General features: G+C 42.1%; 1 protein-coding gene across 2 annotated transcripts in view; it reads left to right on the plus strand.

Moving 5' to 3' along the window:
* Positions 1-17,955, plus strand: part of LOC117405419 (coxsackievirus and adenovirus receptor homolog) — a 34,333-nt gene extending 16,378 nt beyond the window's left edge. Inside the window, exons 2-8 of one of the 2 annotated variants that reach the window (XM_034008468.3) lie at positions 972-1,141; positions 2,166-2,370; positions 4,018-4,173; positions 4,805-4,927; positions 5,695-5,833; positions 6,712-6,907; positions 14,628-17,955. In XM_034008468.3, the coding sequence (XP_033864359.3) occupies positions 972-1,141; positions 2,166-2,370; positions 4,018-4,173; positions 4,805-4,927; positions 5,695-5,833; positions 6,712-6,907; positions 14,628-14,669 (1,031 nt within the window). In that variant the 3' untranslated portion in view covers positions 14,670-17,955. Of the gene's footprint in view, positions 1-971; positions 1,142-2,165; positions 2,371-4,017; positions 4,174-4,804; positions 4,928-5,694; positions 5,834-6,711; positions 9,475-14,627 lie in introns of those variants that run through there. The other variant, XM_034008467.3, reaches the window with a different exon arrangement.
* The last annotated feature ends 248 nt before the right edge of the window (positions 17,956-18,203 follow it).

Raw genomic sequence — 18,203 nt, forward strand, 5'->3', positions numbered from 1 at the left:
TGTGAAAGAACGTGTCTGTGGAGTGCAGGAGATTCATTTGAATGAATTTCCTGCACGCCACTCCGTTATATCTCTCTTTTTAAGTGCAAAAAATATATAAATTAAAATCCCACACTTCTGGCTTACCACTGAAATTAGACCAGATAATACAATCCTTACCTTGTACTGTAGTACCACTAACAAACACCTGCCACAGCAGCATTGTCTGCTAGAGGATTAAGCCAGAGGGGGCACATTTCTTGTAAGGTTGTGGTTTGCACTGTGCTCCTGGAATGTGTTGATATACCACTTGCTGTGTGCTGAACCACTCGTTCGGTCAGTTCTCTTTATAGCATACAGTAGCTGCTTGTTGAATTGCATTGTTCAAGTACAAAGGTGTTCTTTCGCTCTCTGTTGCAGTTGACCCCATTGCAGTGTGTCTAGCGCTGTTTTGGTTGTAAAATGGTTGTGTTTTTGGCTTCATACTGTAATTACGTTGCGCTCTGCAGTGTTTTGCACAGAACACCGTGCTTATCCTTCTGTTGCTGTGTTTTCTAGAGTAATTCTCCTGAGACTGGGCTCAAACTGCTACAGTGTCAACCCTTATCCAATACAGTTATATTGAGCTGGATCATGGCTTGAATCTTTCTACCTTTTTAAAACCAGTGTCTTGCAAATAGAGGAGCCCTTTCAGGAGTGGCTGTGTTTGTTCTTGTTTTGATGTTTAAACACCATGTCTTGTTGCTCGCAGCGTGTGTCCTCTTTTTAAATGATCACTGTGTACTTTTCACTTGACCTCTTTTAAAAATGCTTTTAAAGAATGGTTCTGTGTGTTTCTGTTTCTTCTTGCGCCGACATGCAGTACAGGTGGGGGTGTATGAAAAGCAGTATTCCTTCAGAGTGGTGGTCTGCACATTCTACTGTACAACCTAAAAAAACATTAATCCGCTGTGTTCTATTTCCCATTTATTGGTTCTTTTTTTTTTGTGTAGGTTCTGTTCTTGGATTAACTATTACCTCCACTGGACCAAGCAGCATTGAGAAAGCTGGTGGTGAGACTATAAACTTCGACTGTCGCTTCACTCTTGCTCCAGAAGACACGGGGCCTCTTGACATTGAATGGACTTTACTGGCCTCGGACAATCAGAATCGGGACCAAATGGTGAGTGGATTGTAACCCTTCTTAGCACTGCTCCAGTCACTCCTGTAGCACAGGATTGTAACCCTGCTTAGCACTGCTCCGGTCACTCCTGTAGCACAGGATTGTAACCCTGCTTAGCACTGCTCCGGTCACTCCTGTAGCACAGGATTGTAACCCTGCTTAGCACTGCTCCAGTCACTCCTGTAGCACAGGATTGTAACCCTGCTTAGCACTGCTCCGGTCACTTCTGTAGCACAGGATTGTGAGTGTCAGCATCAGGGGGATAGACAGACTGCGTGTGTTTACAGTGCATATTTCATACTGGCATTTCTATCCCATTGCAATAACTTGATAAAAAATATTCTTTTAGCGTGAGTTGTGTAGGTGTCTGTGTTGTACAGTATAACCCCTCAGTCACTGTGTGCACAGCTGTAGCATGGGAAGTTACAGCACTTTCCCTGTCGTACACGCTGTGTGCTGTATCAGTAGGTCACGGTGTCTACCTTTTAAAATGCGTTTTTTTTTTTTTTTTTATACAGCCTACCAGTTCTGACCTTTTTGTAAAATCAGCTGCTGAATGTAAAGTGTAAATCAATGCCGCTTCTAAAGTGTTTCTGATCCATATATTTTTATTGACCTTGTCAAAGGTGGTTTGTGACGGTATGGCAAACGTTAAAAGGGTTTTTAATAGAGGCTCACGTTGCTTGAGTCCTGTATCCTGTTATGTTGTATGCCGTACGTGCTTGGGTATGAATTGATGCATGTAAACCAAAGTACAACAGTGCTGTTGTAGAATGTAGTGTCTTTAGAATGTACTTCTGCACCATGCATTTAATGTGGTGCCTTTTAGAACCAGCCTCTTAAGGTCATGTATGTGTTTATTTACTGCAAACTTGAGATGGAGGTTTGCAGTAGTGGGCTTTCTAAAATAGTATGGAACATTTGTAAGGCTTTTTAAATTAAGGTTAAATATGTTTCTAACCATTTGGTGTTGCATTCTCTTCAGATGAAGTGGTGTTATAACTACTGTCCAATCTCTCAACAGATTATTACCTACTCTGGAGACAGGGTTTATGAGGATTACTACGCTACCATGAAAGGGCGTGTCCACTTCAACTCTCCAGATCCCAAAGCGGGCGACGCTTCGATAAACATCACCAAGCTGCTGGTCTCAGACACCGGGACTTACCTGTGCAAGGTGAAGAAGGCTCCCGGAGTCAACAGCAGGAAAACTCTTCTCACAGTGATGGGTAAGGAATTGCAGGGGGGGATTTATCGAACACATGGACGCACTGAAAGGATCCGCGTCGGGGTCGGGAAGCAGTCCCGTCACACGCAGACAGACTCGCTACGTGTCATTTTATTTATTTATTTTTAATTTTATGTATTTGTTTTTTAAATTTAGTCGTCGTCAATGGTTTTTACCCCGGTTTTCTCACCAATTTGGAATGACCAATTATTATTTTTATCCTGGTTCACCGCTGCAACCCCCCGCCAACTCGGGGAAATGGATGCTGAAACACGCGTCCTCCGAAACGTGTTCCTGCCAATCCGTCATTTTTCGCACTGTGAAGCCACCAGGGGTCGCTGGTGGTGCGGTGAACCCAGCTGACCTAATCCCTCCCTACCCGGGTGGCCTTTGGCCAATTGTGCGCAGCCCCCTAGGAACCCCCGGTCACAGTCGGCAATGACATAGCCTGGATTTGAACCTGCGATCTGAAGCCTGATTGCTGGTACGCAGTGTAATCCAGGTAGAAGTTTGAGAAGTGCTGCTCTGAAGCTTGATGGCTGGTACGCAGTGTGATCTTTATGATATATTCATGGTATGAACAGAGTCGGTTCGGACTGCTTTTTCTACTGTGGGAACTAAAGTGCCTCCCGTGCAATTGGCCAAATAAAATGCTACACTGTTTAGTCAAGTTCCACTATTAAAATGTTTTCTTTTGCTGCAGTATTTTGCATATGAAACTCTAACTTTGTGTGCGTCTCCATGTTAATACTACAGTATTTGTTTATGGACATCAAGGGAATGCACTGAGCTTCAAAATGCAGGAAGGACATTCTTCTTGTAGAGTTGCTTTAGAAATGTTTTTGGAGTAATCTGTGTCAGCAGCTGCAGTCATGGTTCGCTCCCCTTGCTTTTGTTTTGGCTCTTGGAAACTCAAATAAGCTTGTTTGCAAAATGTCCTTTTCATACAGCTATCTAAGCACTACATTTGTGGTGTTTGCACATGAGATTAAAACGTGGACCATGTGATGAGCAGTATTATCAGGCTGCCTGATTCAGTTCAGTGTTATCTGGCTGCCTGCATTTGTAAATCTTCTTCATGGTAGTAATGTATCAATTGGACATTGCACTGTGTGGGGAAGTCTAGCATCCTGTATATATTTTGTATTATTTATTTATTTATTTATTTTATTTATTTATTTAACTGATGGATTGCAACAATTTGGCTATCCCCAAGTTAAACAGAGTCATTTACCAGACTAATGGCAAGCCACAGATTCATCAAAAGGTTTTGTGCTTGCCAAGTAGACCAAGTTATGCAGTGTGACAACCCTGCAACGTGCCAGATGGATTGTATCCAGCTGCATGTGTTTACAGTAATGTCATCTTTTGTAAGTGTTAAGCAGCATTCTCATTTCTATAGTGCCTTTCATCACAGGGACCCCAAAGCTCTTCACACAAACAGTTAAACTATTAAATTACCTCATTTGATCAAACAGAAATTAAGATACAAGATGTGGTTTTCATTGTAAAAATTATGTGAAATTAATAAAGAATAAACCATAGGGGACCCTTGCTTTGACAGTGGACTAGGTGCAGAGTTTTAAACCTTGAATGTTTTCCATCGGGTCACTGTAGTAAAGTCCTCCTTTCTTCTTTTTTTTTTCAGTAAAGCCGTCCGTGCCGAAGTGCTACGTTGAAGGATCATCGGAACAGGGGAAGGACATCTTAATGAAGTGCAAATCTGCTGAAGGCACAAACCCAATACAGTACACCTGGGAGAGAATCTCCGGCACACGCATTCTCCCTGCAACAGCGCTCCTGGGTAAGTTCTTGAACGTTGAATCAGAGAGAGGAACGTTTCCAGGAACACATTCTGCAGTTCTGTACCAGGCAGTGATTTCAGAGTGGTGCAGAACAAGGCTCCCGATTCTCCGATGCGTTTTGATTTCTAACCACTTCCTGTGTAAAGAAGCTTTTCTAGCGTTCTGGTTTGTAAGATGTGGTCCAGAAACACCTTCATTTCTGCTGAATAGCATTAAGAAACTGCAGCAGTTGAGTCAAGTATGTCTTTGTAAAGAGAAATCCAATGCCACACAAAAACTTCTTCAAGGAAGTATCCAGGCAAAAGGTCTGGCATGCTACAGTTTTTGCTAACCAAGTGTACAGTACACATATACATTACATTTTTTTACAGTTCACTTTTATTCTGTATTGGGTTATATGGACTCTATCAAAGATAACTTACTCGATTTTGGTTCTGCTTTAGAGTTTGATGGTTTTACAGTAGTTATCAGGTGACTGGGCTGCTAACATTTTTTTTTTTTGGTATGTTTTGCATGCATGTTGATTTTATTATTATTATTATTATTATTATTATTATTATTATTATTATTATTATTGCTGAAGCCAGTCAAGGTATTGTTTTATAGTGGAATTATAATTTCTGCTTACAGATCGGGTCCAAGGAAGCATCGTGATAAAAAACGCGACGTCTGACAACTCTGGAACGTACCGCTGTGTGTCTGAGAACAGAGTGGGCAAGGAGCAGTGCACCCTGTCCCTGTCCGTGGTTCCACGTACGTAAATCAAAAACTCCTGAGATGTATACATCTCGTGCACCTTTTATGAATTGTTGGTTGCTCTCCAAAGGTTAGTAAGTGGTCGTTAGTCTGCATTTGGTCATGTCCGAAGAGTCAGAGATTTTCAAACATGTGCATTGTCAAGATTTAGACTTGCAATAATAAATAATAGTCATGCATTTGCAACAGCTCATGTGATTGGTTGTATGTCATGTTCCACAAATCCCTGGTGTGCTTGAGGACAGCGCAGCCTGTAAACAAGTGTCATCACTGAAAACATGCCCAGCAAATGAGAGAACTTGTGTACAGAGCAAAGGGTAAGCTCCTACGAGCAAGGCTGTGTGGAACAGTAGCATGTGGCAGAGAAGCTGTCCAGGGTTGCACAGTGTCTGCCTACGGTTTTGTCTGTAGCTGTATGCATAGTTCTAACCCGGACATGTCCTTTTTGTTACCTTCTGAACTGTGTTCATGTTATCCCTTATAATGAAAATCAGCTAAAGACTTGCATGGACACCTACAAATTAGTTTTGCAGCCCGTGCTTGATGCTAAGCTTGACTTGCCTTCTCTCACCTTGGGCAAGGGGCTCCCAGTTCAGTGCGAAGAAGGAGCGATATAAGAAGATGTATTAAATGTGTATTGAAGGGACACTGTCTTGTGCTGAGAACTTTTTTGCCTTTTTAAAATCCTGCCTTGTTGTTAAAATGCAATCCTAGGGCACGTGTTTTGCTTGCAGTTGAATGTGTTTATTCGTCGTGTGCTTCAGCTTCCAATACTGCAGGAACGATCGCTGGAGCTGTTATCGGAAGCCTCCTGGTACTGCTGCTGCTCGCCATCATCCTCTACTGCTGCTACAAGAACCGAAACAAGAAGAAGTACGAGAAAGAGACCGCTCATGAAATCAGGTAAACACCCCTCCGCTTCCCCCTGGGTAGAATGAGAGAGAGAGAGATCTCATGAAATCAGGGAAACACCCCTCCGCTTCCCCCTGGGTAGAATGAGAGCGAGAGAGATCTCATGAAATCAGGGAAACACCCCTCCGCTTCCCCCTGGGTAGAATGAGAGAGAGAGAGATCTCATGAAATCAGGGAAACACCCCTCCGCTTCCCCCTGGGTAGAATGAGAGAGAGAGAGATCTCATGAAATCAGGGAAACACCCCTCCGCTTCCCCCTGGGTAGAATGAGAGAGAGTGTCATCACACAAGCCATTTTGTATAGATGGCTTGCTGGCTGGATGGCTTGCTGGCTTGGCTGGATGGATGGATGGATGGCTAGATGGATGAATGGATGGCTGGATATACCTTGTTAGTGTAAAGCAGCAGGGTTGGGAGTCGGGGGTAACCTGCCCTGCTTCCAAAAAGAGGATCCTAGCATTTCCTTTTTCTTTTAAAATTGAAGTTATTTTTTGGGGAGAGGGGGAGGTGCCATCCTGCATGAAAACCTGCTGCTGTGTTTGCGTCCGCTCTGGAGTGCGTTGCTAATTGGAGGAGGTCTTTGTAGAGCTCCCTATCTCTGCTGTTCTCTGCTGGGCCCTTCACTTCAGAGTAAAGAGGAAGAGCTTTCAAGCCCCTCCTCTCCTCTCCTCCTGTTTTCAACTTCTCATTCGACTTCTACAAGTAAAAGGTCTAGTGGTTCAGAATGGTGAACTCATTTAATGCTTCATAAAAGGTCTAGTGGTTCAGAATGGAGAACTCCTTGAATGCTTAATAGTTTATGTCCACTCTGTCTCTTGAATATTTCGTGCCTCGACTCTAACAGATTTGTTTTGGTTGTTCCTTCACAGAGAGGATGTCCCTCCCCCGCAGAGCCGCGCGTCGACGGCCCGCAGCTTCATCGGCGTGGGCAGCAACCGGTCCTCCCTGGGCTCCATGTCCCCCTCCAACATGCACGAGTACGCCCCCAAGCCTCAATACAACCCAGTGCCCAGCGAGGAGTACGAGCGCCCGCCCAGCCACGTGCCCCACCCTCCTGCCTCCAAGGTAGCCGCTCCCAACCTGAGCAGAATGGGGGGCATCCCGGTGATGATCCCTGCACAGAGCAGAGGCGGCTCCATAGTGTAGCGCCCTCCTGTTAACTGGACCAACAACCGTGGGGCGGGGAGGGCTGGGCAATGCTAACGATGGGAGTGTATTTAACAATGACAACAAACAAACAAAATGTACTTGTTTATAGGCTGTGCAGTTCTTGGATGGAGCTGCACTTTGTAAAAATAAGAATAATAAAACACTAAAATACCTAAACACATATCAAATTGTAGATTGTGAAAAAATAAAATAAAATAATGTAATACCTGCTGACAGGCTGACCGACAGCATCACATTTGAAACGAGTCCAGACCGTTTTGTATATAGTGTCACCAATGAATTTTTGGCAAAGAGCAGTGGAGCAGGCTGCTGTTTAAGCTTGTGTCCTGCGTGATGATGCCTGCAGTGTGATCGGCTTATCTTTACCGCCATGCTCTATCGAGGGGCATCGTTGCCATTAGAGCACAGGCCTTTTTTAAAAAACATAAACCACATGAATTTTCATGAAATATTAAAACAGCTGATCTTCTCTGATCTAATTTTCCGATCGATTGCCTTTTTTTATTCGGCTACCTTTTTTTTTTTTTTTTTTTTACTTAACTCTTCTTAAGACTTTGCATCTTGACAGAGGAGCAAAACCTCAACCTTTTTTAAATACGGTTAATAAACTCGTTTTTTAGAAAGGCACACAATGTACTGAGTGAAACGGTACCTCTGAATATTAGCTGTGTAGCTGTGAAACGGTAGCAATTGACCAATAGTTAGACTGTACAGTAGTCCAGTCGGCACTGACAATTACTTGGATTGAGTGTAACCTGGTTTACTTCAGTATGAGCTTTAACATGCATTCCGTGAGGCTCTAACAGCAACAAACCTCCCCTGAAAATGATAGTGTTACAGAACACCCTGCGAACTTTACAAGGGACTCGTTACGTTGCCTGTTCTGTGTGCCGTGTTGTCCGTACCGCAGTGTTATGTTTTAAACATGTTGCTGACCTCTGGGTTGTAAATCCAGATCCGGCTCCCTCCTAACAGTGCTGGCTTTCTGTTCCCCACGATACGCAGCTCCTTTCAATTGGAGCTCCAGCATTGTTGCAGGAGGGAGCATGAACTGGATGCACTGCGATGTTCAGAAGAAACGCTCCCAAGTAATTCCCCAGTTAATTTACCTACGATGTGTGAATGCAAATTATCAAAAGTATCGGGACTGTGGTGGAAAAACAATTGCAGGGATGACGTGACGCAGCAAAGATGAAGTGGTGTGTTTCCTGTAAACGCTGCAGGGGGTTGTAGAACACGAACATCAACGTGATTTCAATCTAAAGGAATAGAGTTTTCTTGCTTTCCGAGTTTAATGCTGGTCTAGTAAAAGCAGTGCTTGGATATAATGCTTCCACTGTCACTCGGGATCCTGCTTTTTTTACGTTTGTTGTTTTTCCACTAGGTGTTCTATCTATCTTTATCAATCGATGCATGTCAGACTTACTCTCTCTGTTTCCGAGTGTTCTTCTGTAGCATGAGTTGGGGTGGAAAAAAACCGCTAACGAGGATTTTAAAAAAAAAACACACATAACTTTGTGCCTTTTGAGGGGGAAAAAGTGTTTGAGGGAGGTCCTAACATTAGGTAGATGAATTGACAGTACATTCTTGGTGCCTTTAGTTCGTTTCTTGGTTTACTAAGAGTCTAAAAATAGGTATTTCAAGATATTTCACGATTATTTTTTTTTTAAACACAATATTTATTAAAGCAAAAATCAATTTTGTCATTTTCTCTAGCGCTATTATAAAACAAATGTTCCTATACGTTAAGTGCTTACCTGAAATACAGTACATGCTAAATTTGTAGAATTTATTTTTGTTTGTGTATAAATAAGTGAAAAATGTACTGGACAGAGCGATCTTTAGCAGAAATATTTGCCATCTTTGATGCAGCTGACGTCTTTTTCGTTGAAGATATTTTTAAAGTAGTGGTGCAGCTCTGCGCAGTCTGTGTTAAATCATTTGCTGAAAGGAAGCAAACTAACTAAACCGGCTGCCAGGTTCCTAAATGCAGTGCAACAGGTAGTGTGTCAGTAAGGCAGACGTTTGCTGTATATTTAGACTGCTTTCACAAATGGGGAATTTGCACAAGGAACTACATATGGCACGGCAATGGGTACACTATACGGAAACTGTGGGGGGAAAAGTACAGCCTTACTGATGTGAGAGGCTTGAACATGCAACACTGTCTAGAACACTGACCAACGCAGATGTGTGCTGCTGTTCTGTTTGCTCTTACTGCTGCTGCTGGGATTTCTGCTTTTATTTATACTGGCTTGACTTGAACTGTTTTAAGAGCTTGAGACCATGTTAGACCACGCTGCCCTAGCGTCTGTGTGTGTGTGTGTATATATATACACACACACACACACCCCTATCCAAATGGCATTTCAATCTGTTTAAATCCAGATCGCTGTCTTTGTTTGATCTCATGTGATTTCTTTATGCAAAAATTATAACAAACAATATAACAAACAAACAAAAATAACAAGGTGTCAAGCTCTGACCTTTTGCGGTGTTTAACAATCTCTTGTGTGGTGTGTGTTTTTTTTTTTTTTTTTGGAATATTTAGTAAAGAGAAAATGCCTTTTGTAAATGGAAAATTGTATTGTGAGATGCATTTTGTAAATGGTTTTTCAGAAGATGTGTGTTTGTAAGTTGCTCCACGTACAAATGAATTTATGACCAGTGATAGCAATAACCCTTTTTATTTTCATTTAATCAAAAGTGTGCTGTGCTGCACAGTGTTCTTACTTTTGCACAGAGGCTTTTAAATACACACCGTTTTCAAGAATTTGCTTTTTTTTTTTGGGCTGCAGAGCACTGTTACAAGAGCACTGCATTTCATGCTCAAGGCATGCTTGAGTCCTTGATGAAACACTACACAAGCCTAGAGATCACACAGTGCGGCCCTTCCCAGCCCTGGCGCAACACGAGTATCCTGTGCAAACGCTGTTTTCTAGGATTAGCACACTGGATATTTTGTCATGATCCCTTTTTTGTAACTGGGGACAACGTTTTTTTTTTTTTTGTGTGTGGTATGATTATTAGTACAAATGTAAAAAAAGAAATGAATATTGTAACATTTTAGATTCACTTTGTATAGTTCTTTACTAGTTTATATAGCGCTGTAGTGCTAGACTGAGCTCTTTTTTTTTTGTGAGCAATTTGTTTTTGATTTTATAATAAATCTTTCCAGAAAAAAATGAGGTATTCTGTTTTTTTATAGGTTATATATATTTATTTATTTTTTTAAATAACCCTCTCTCTCTCTCGCTGTTGCTCTCTTTCTCTCCCCCCCCCCCCCCCTGCATCCTTAAATTTTTTTTTTTATTACTTCTATCCTCTGCTTCTTTAACCTCTGTACAAACAAGCTCAGTATGTCACAATCACACCCACAAACAGCCTTGACTTAATCCACTCTATACCTTCTAATAATCTGTGGGACTCTTCTGACTCTGTGCAGTAACTGCCACGCGAGAGGTTTGCATATCTGGTGTCCATTTCGATACGTTTCACGTGTTGAAACATTTTTGTGATCCGGACGAGGTAGTTTTTATTTTTTATTTTGATTACCTAATTAATGAAGCAGTTTAAAAAATAAAACCTGATAAAGCACTGTAAACAAACCTTGCATACTGATCCAATGAACTCCCCTGCCTCTCCAATTCAAACCGTGGCAGTTCTTGTCCTCCCACAAGGGACGGAGTCTGCTTCACTCCCACCCGCCCTCTCTGGCTGTCTGTTTAAGCACTTCATTATTCTGAGCTATGTATATCAGGTTGTTGCTGCTGATTTGATTGGCTTCATGCTGGGGTTTCCCTGGAAACCTTATCTAGTATTCCGCTATCAGAAGTGGCCCCACACTCCTGATCCAGGCTCCTCCAGCTGGGAGTGATTGTGCTCCCTGGACTCTGGCCGTGCCTGTGCCAGTTTAACCAGGGATTCCAGGTTTGAAAGAACTGGAGCTGATACAGCAGTCGGCTGGCTGATCTACCCTGGTCTTTTTAGCTGCATAATTACAACAATCCAGTGTGTTGTGTGGTGTTTTTTTTTTCCCTAATTCATTGTACCAGTGTAAATGATATACTATCAAGTCATATAATCATATAGTATAGTTGTCGGAGAATCTAATTTAGGAATCGTTTCACATAAACTGGTGATTTCGGCATATGCTGTATATTTATTTTAAAAACTGGCTTGCAAAGTCCCTCCTCTTGGTGTAAGCAGTTGAGCACGTGATCTCTGTAAGACAGGCGTGAACAGTCGTTGCAGTGCTCCGTGTTAAATGCTCTATTGTTGCTTTTCAGTCTCGCAGTATATTTTAAAGTAATATAATCGTCAATGGGTGCACTTATGAAATTTCAACACATGCACATTCACGCTAAAGCAAAATGTATGACTAGAGAATCTCTTGTTAAACTCGCAAAGCAATTGAAAAGGGACCCCAGTCCACGTTGCCAGCAATAACCGTCTGATAAATTTCCTTAAATTTGTAACTCGCACTCCGGGGGGGGTGGGGGGGGAGAGGAAGTTGAATTGATTGCGTTTCTGTGAACCTCCGAGTCGGTGTTGCAATGCATCTGATGAAACAGGATTTCCAAGAACAATCTCTGTCTGTCATTCTCTCTCTCTGTCTGTCTGTCTGCCTCCCACTCTGTCTGTCTGTCTGTGTCTGTCTGTCTCCCACTCTCTCTGTCTCAGTCTCTCTCTCTCTCTCTCTCTCTCTCTCTCTCTCTCTCTCTCTCTCTCTCTCTCGTCAGTGTGTAGAGAGCTCCAGCCTCTCAGGCTATGGCCAAGGCATCAATTATCCTCTCCGTTCCTTTCAGTGTGAAATGGTGCACATGATGTGCTCTTGTATTCCAGACTGCCCCCCCTCCCCCCCATGGGGAGCAGTAACCCCAGTGCTGTTGGGGATCGTTTCTTGTCTTTTTTGCGCGATTGTCACCCCCTGGAGAACAAACTGTGTGGAGCATCTGTACAATGCACGCTGTGAGCAGTTGTCTTTGTGAGACGTGTTGAAATGTAGACAGAATTGCGTTTGACATGCAAGTGTCCTGATGCTCTGCTCTGACAGCGAGTGCTAACGAGGGATCTAGACCTGCGCCTCAGTCTTTGTGTTTCTTACTCCAGGCTACATACTGAACAGCAGACTCCCCACTCTGACTTCATATCCAAATCTTGTGGGTGTTTAGAGTTTGCACTACAAAACAGGAAATAAAAGGGTAGCACCCTTGCCTTTTCTGGAAGGCCTTTTCAGCATTCTCTCCAGTTTACTGGCACTGCTGTCTGTCGCCTGGTATTCATTCATAGTAGTCGGGTAGCTCCAGTAATGGAAAGGAGCCCAGATTTTCTGTGGTGTTCATTTTCTAGTACATGCCTTATAAATGTTTTGATTAGTTTAATAAGCAGTTTGTTTTGGTTTTCTTTAACATAATCTTAGACCAGCGGGAGTATTTTCAAGCCATGTGTTGCATGTATTTCATTGTTCCTGTTTGTATAACTTCCACATTATTTCTGCATCCAAGTAGCTTTGCTTATAAAAACAAAACCAAAATGTGACTCTTTCCTTCCCACACGATGCATTCCTCTTCAACAATGCGGTGTGGTGGTTGGAGGTGGTTTGTTTTTTTCTTCTGGTAATTTTCCCTTCAGTTTTTGGCAGTCGGAGGTCTCTTCCGTGTTCGTTTTCCTGTTTCTTTTCAAGCAGAGGTAGCTGCTTCGCTCAGGCACTTTTTTTTTTTTTTTTGCCTAACCCTGCTGTATATGATTCTGAAATCCAAACAATAATTTACTGCAATCTCAACTTCATGCTCCTAATCGTAACCTAGACCATTATTACATGTATTTTAATCTTTAAATTACATCTTATGAATTTCTATATTCTGTATTTTGCAGGATCTTCCTAGATTGTAACAGTAAAATGCATTTAAGTGCAAGTGAAGTGGTGCACAGTACTATAGTACCACCAACACGTCCAGTGAGTTCAATCAGACAGAGGCCCCCTGCCCGCTCTGCACCATATGGCTGCAGAACGAAGGCTCCCACAGCGTAGCTCTTGCAGGGTAGCTCACACAGGGCAGTGCTGCGTGCGCAGCTTCTAATTTACGTTGTGTTTCATTCACTTTCAACACTCCTACCACGTGACGATAAACAGGGAGTGGGAGGGGGAGAACACTGAACACAGTGATTACCCTGTGAGAATTAACTGGTGATCCACGGCCAATACCCCATGAACCTTAGGTTTAGGGTTAGGGTATTGATATGAAATAAAATGAATCACCCTTAACATGTGATCGCGCTGGAGCATATAATGATGACGTCTATTACGAGCTGCGCACGCAGCACTACCCTGTGTGTGCTACGCTGTGGGAGCCTTCGTTCTGCAGCGATACCCCTCTCGCTCTGCAATGCCGCTGCAGACAGCGGGAGCTCGCTCTTGTGTTGAGAGCACTGACCTGCCTTCCCAAGGTGGCTTGATTGCTACGGAGGAACAATGCGTTTAAATGGGCGTTTCTCTTCATGCTGTAACAATGTAATCCCACCTGCACGTCTACTCTCTATTCCCTATGGTATGGTTCTTTCTCATTACCGCATGTAATTCAGTCCTGTGTTGGGTTTTTCCATTGCTCTTAGACCATCTTATTCAAATTCCACAAAGCAGGTAGATGACGTATTGTATGATTTGAATACCACAAGCATAAATTAGTGAATACGACAGTACAATTTGAAACAAGACGGCGCGCCTCTCTGTCCGCTTCAGTTTCTGAACGCAGTGTTTAAATATACACCTAATGACGAGCGTCTAGTTCCCGTAACAACAGGTAAATAATTCACACTGCCTAACGCCCAAACGAAACGGACCAGAGAGACACCGCTGTAAAGGAAACGTGTGCTCGGTTAAACAGAAACTGGCGTTTCAGACACGGTATGGCAAGTAACCATAGCAACTTGAAATGAGACTACCCTTACTCGTGCCTCCACCCCACCCGTCCGGCTCTTCTGGTTTGGTTGCACACTGGCACTGAGTGTAAACAATTGATGCGGCGTCATGCTGAACCGCACCTCGCCGGATAACAAGACAAACCGGATCCCTGGAACGGGAAGTTTCTGTGTAAACCAGCCCTGCCGTGACAAAACAAGATGGTACTGCAAAGCCCAACCACATATTCGTGCTGTCTGTTTTTCAACCAGGCACCCTGGATACTCGTTTTAAAAAAAAACGCTTTACAGTTTCATTGTGCCACACCAATACAGCAAAAGGTAATGGTTTTGTCGCCCTCTGCTGGTCATAGGAAAGGTTTTAGTAGGAGCTGGATTAGTCACAGTGCATAGGGAACAAACTCAGGTGTGTTTAAACTCCTAGTCAAACCAGGAATGGATCAAACTGCTCTGCAACAGGAGTCTTCTTTCCATTCCAGTTTCCACACTACTTCAGCCAGGTACCCCAGAATAATCTGCACCACTTCAGGGTCTGTTCCATTATATATTCACCCATTCTTAATTAAGAGATAAGGATGAGAACTCCCTGGAATAATCCTGAAGGGATTAGGACAATGGCAAGCTCCTAGCTGTGCATCCGAGTTTGAAAATCAAAGACAACCCACCAAGTCTTGTTTCTTTGCTTTTTTTCCAGTATGCCTCCGCTCCGGGTAATGGCAGCTTGTCAGTTGTCTGACGAGGAGAGCACTGAGAAGGTCCTTCTTGGGTCATGAAGAATAACCTCAATGAAGGCTCTGCACATTAACTGCTGCTGTTTGTACTGTGATATGAACTGATGTGAATGAGAATAAGGTTTCTGAAGAATTGGTTTGCTTTAAGAATGTATGCTTTTAAAATGGGTTAATATTCTATATGTTTTTAATCAGTGTAGAGGTTTACAGTGTGTGTAGGGGCGAGGGGGGCTTCATATGCTTTTCATTATGAAGTTTAGCATTGTCTCCTGTAGAATTCTAATGAAGTACATTCTCAGTTCATAGCAAGTGCCACACTGGTTAAAACTAGAGAGAGTTTAGAGCATTAGAAAAAACTGTCAATTCAGAGGGTTATAATAGGGATTGGGGTGGTTTGTTTTTTTGGGGTTTTTTTTATATTTGTTGGACAGACGAGCAGAAAACAAAGTGCCTCGAAGTGTATTTACTCTCTCAATACCGGCAAAACCCAAGCATGATTAACAATGTTATTACCCATAGAAAAAATACACCAGCATGATTAACAATGTTATTACCAATAGAAAAAATACACCAGCATGATTAACAATGTTATTACCAATAGAAAAAATACACCAGCATGATTAACAATGTTATTACCAATAGAAAAAATACACCAGCATGATTAACAATGTTATTACCAATAGAAAAAATACACCAGCATGATTAACAATGTTATTACCAATAAAAAAAAATACACCAGCATGATTAACAATGTTATTACCAATAGAAAAAATACACAAGCATGATTAACAATGTTATTACCAATAAAAAAAAATACACCAGCATGATTAACAATGTTATTACCAATAGAAAAAATACACCAGCATGATTAACAATGTTATTACCAATAAAAAAAAATACACCAGCATGATTAACAATGTTATTACCAATAGAAAAAATACACAAGCATGATTAACAATGTTATTACCTATAGAAAAAATACACCAGCATGATTAACAATGTTATTACCTATAGAAAAAATACACCAGCATGAGTAACAATGTTATTACCAATAGAAAAAATACACAAGCATGATTAACAATGTTATTACCCATAGAAAAAATACACCAGCATGATTAACAATGTTATTACCTATAGAAAAAATACACCAGCATGAGTAACAATGTTATTACCAATAGAAAAAATACACCAGCATGAGTAACAATGTTATTACCAATAGAAAAAATACAACAGCATGATTAACAATGTTATTACCCATAGAAAAAATACACAAGCATGATTAACAATGTTATTACCCATAGAAAAAATACACCAGCATGATTAACAATGTTATTACCCATATAAAAAATACACAAGCATGATAAATGTTCTTGCCCATATAAAAATACACTACAGTGCTGTGCTGCATGAACTCATTGTTCAGTTATGGTGGTTGAGCTCTCCACTGAAATCGGGCTGACGGTCAGTCGAGGGCTGTGGGGGTGGATCGGTTAATTTACTATTCACAATGAAACAAGTGAAGAAACAGCTGCTTGGATTTGTGATGACTGCTGATTTTCTTACTCTGTGGAGCACAGCGATCCACACAAACCCAAGCAGCTGTTTGTTCACTTGATTCCACTGGAATGGGAAGTTAGCCTGATCCACACCAATGCCCTCCCCTGTGCAGAGCTCCTCCGAATCCTCATCCTGTGCAGCTCTATCCAGTGTGCTGCAGTGCATACTACACTATATCACAGGGCTTTAAAACAGCACGAGCACTTGTGTTTTTATACAGCTTTCTTTTCTGGTACTGATTTACTATTTCTTTCTGGTTGGTTTGGGTTTTTGCTTGGTGTAGACCAGATTCATTTCCATGTGACTCAGTATTGCGCTCTCTTCCGGAGGGAGTTGAGGTCCTGGCATTCCTGAAAATCCAGGAATAATCTCCACCGCAGGGTAAAATAACAAGCCTTCCCAGCTTCCAGAACAAAGAGCAGCCGGGCACAGACAGGACAGGAAAGCTCCTCTGTTATCAGCGCAGGATCACCCTTTTATTAGAAGCTAGAGAGAACGCTGGGCAAACCAGGGAGTCTGCTTCACTATTAAAAACATGGTATGCTATTCCAGGGGAAGTTATTGTTGATACACATTTTACTGAGCAGTCTTTTCAGCACATCCAGAGCCAATGTAAATTACGCAATGAATCTGCTATGATGGTCTTTCATACAGTATCAGATTTACAGATTATTCGATGGAGAGATGCTTGGGTCCCGGTGGGCTGGCACAGCAATGCCAGTCACGAGGAGGCTCCAGGCTCCAGCTCAGCCTGGCTGTAAACTGATAACATTGTGCTTCTGAATCCAGCGTCTACTGGACTGGCCTTGGCCTCATCAAATGCACAACCTCACTATCTTGTAATTGTGTGACGCAGGCACCGCAGGACTGCGTTCGCTGGGTGTGGTGGATTGTTTAACTCTAACGCTGTTCATTTCATTTAACCTTCATTTTACCAGATAAGAAGATTGAGAACAAATTCTCATTTACAACGACGACAAGAAGCAAACATTGAATAAATAAATAAATAAACACATTAACAAGTACTTACACGTGCTGCATCAGACAAGAGTGAATTCAAGACGAAGGCCGTGTGACGCAAGTGTGTGAGTCTAGTGAGAATTGTTTGCAGGTTTCTTTCTTGTCTAATATTGTTTTTATGAACCTCTTCTGTCGTGATTATTGTAATTCCTTCTTTGTTGGTTTAGCTGCCACTAAATCTCAAAGGCTTCAGCTTGTCCAGAACGCAGTTGCCAGACGGCTCTTGTGTTGTGCTGCTCGTTTTAAAGGAAACATTTGAGATGCATGTATAGGTATCATGCATACTAGCCCTGAAGAGGTTCTGGCTACGTATTTGTAGGTTTATTTTGTACACTGGTGATTTATTGGAGTTTGCCAAGCTGTTCGTCTTGAAGCTTTACTGTGTTCCTTGTGTTCTCCTCAGGGTTCAATACCAAGCAAAGAAACTGCTTTCATGCGCTTCTAAACAGTTCCACTGAACTAGTCTGGAACTATTAATGAATTTCAATAAAAATGTTAATGCAGGGAATGTAATAATGCATTTAAAACATCTGAAAAGCAAAGGATGATTGTGTGATCTGAATCTAAACAAATGAAGAAACATGTTTTTATGGAAATGTGTGTTTTCTGTTTCTCGTTGTCTAGAAGGCGTTCGTTTCTGGTACAGGTACTAGTATTGGTATCTGGTGTTTTTTTTTTTTATCATTGCTGTTAATAAAGTGAATTATGGAAGAATATCCGTATCCTCTTTCATTAGCCTCAGTGCTGCTGCTGCGCTCCCTCTGCTATCTGTGCTAATGTTCCCTATATCTGAAAGCTAAGCTGGCGTCTGTGTTGAGTTCACTGTATCATACTGCAGGTCTGCGTGTGGCAGGGCCCTGGTCTGTCTCCAGCAGGATTCTCTCTCTCTCACTCTAGCTCTCTCTCTTCCTCCCTCCCTCCCTCTCTCCTATTCTTGCCCTGGTCTGTCTCCAGCAGGATTC

The sequence above is a fragment of the Acipenser ruthenus genome, chromosome 9 (assembly GCF_902713425.1).
Source record: "Acipenser ruthenus chromosome 9, fAciRut3.2 maternal haplotype, whole genome shotgun sequence".
Taxonomy (NCBI): domain Eukaryota; kingdom Metazoa; phylum Chordata; class Actinopteri; order Acipenseriformes; family Acipenseridae; genus Acipenser; species Acipenser ruthenus.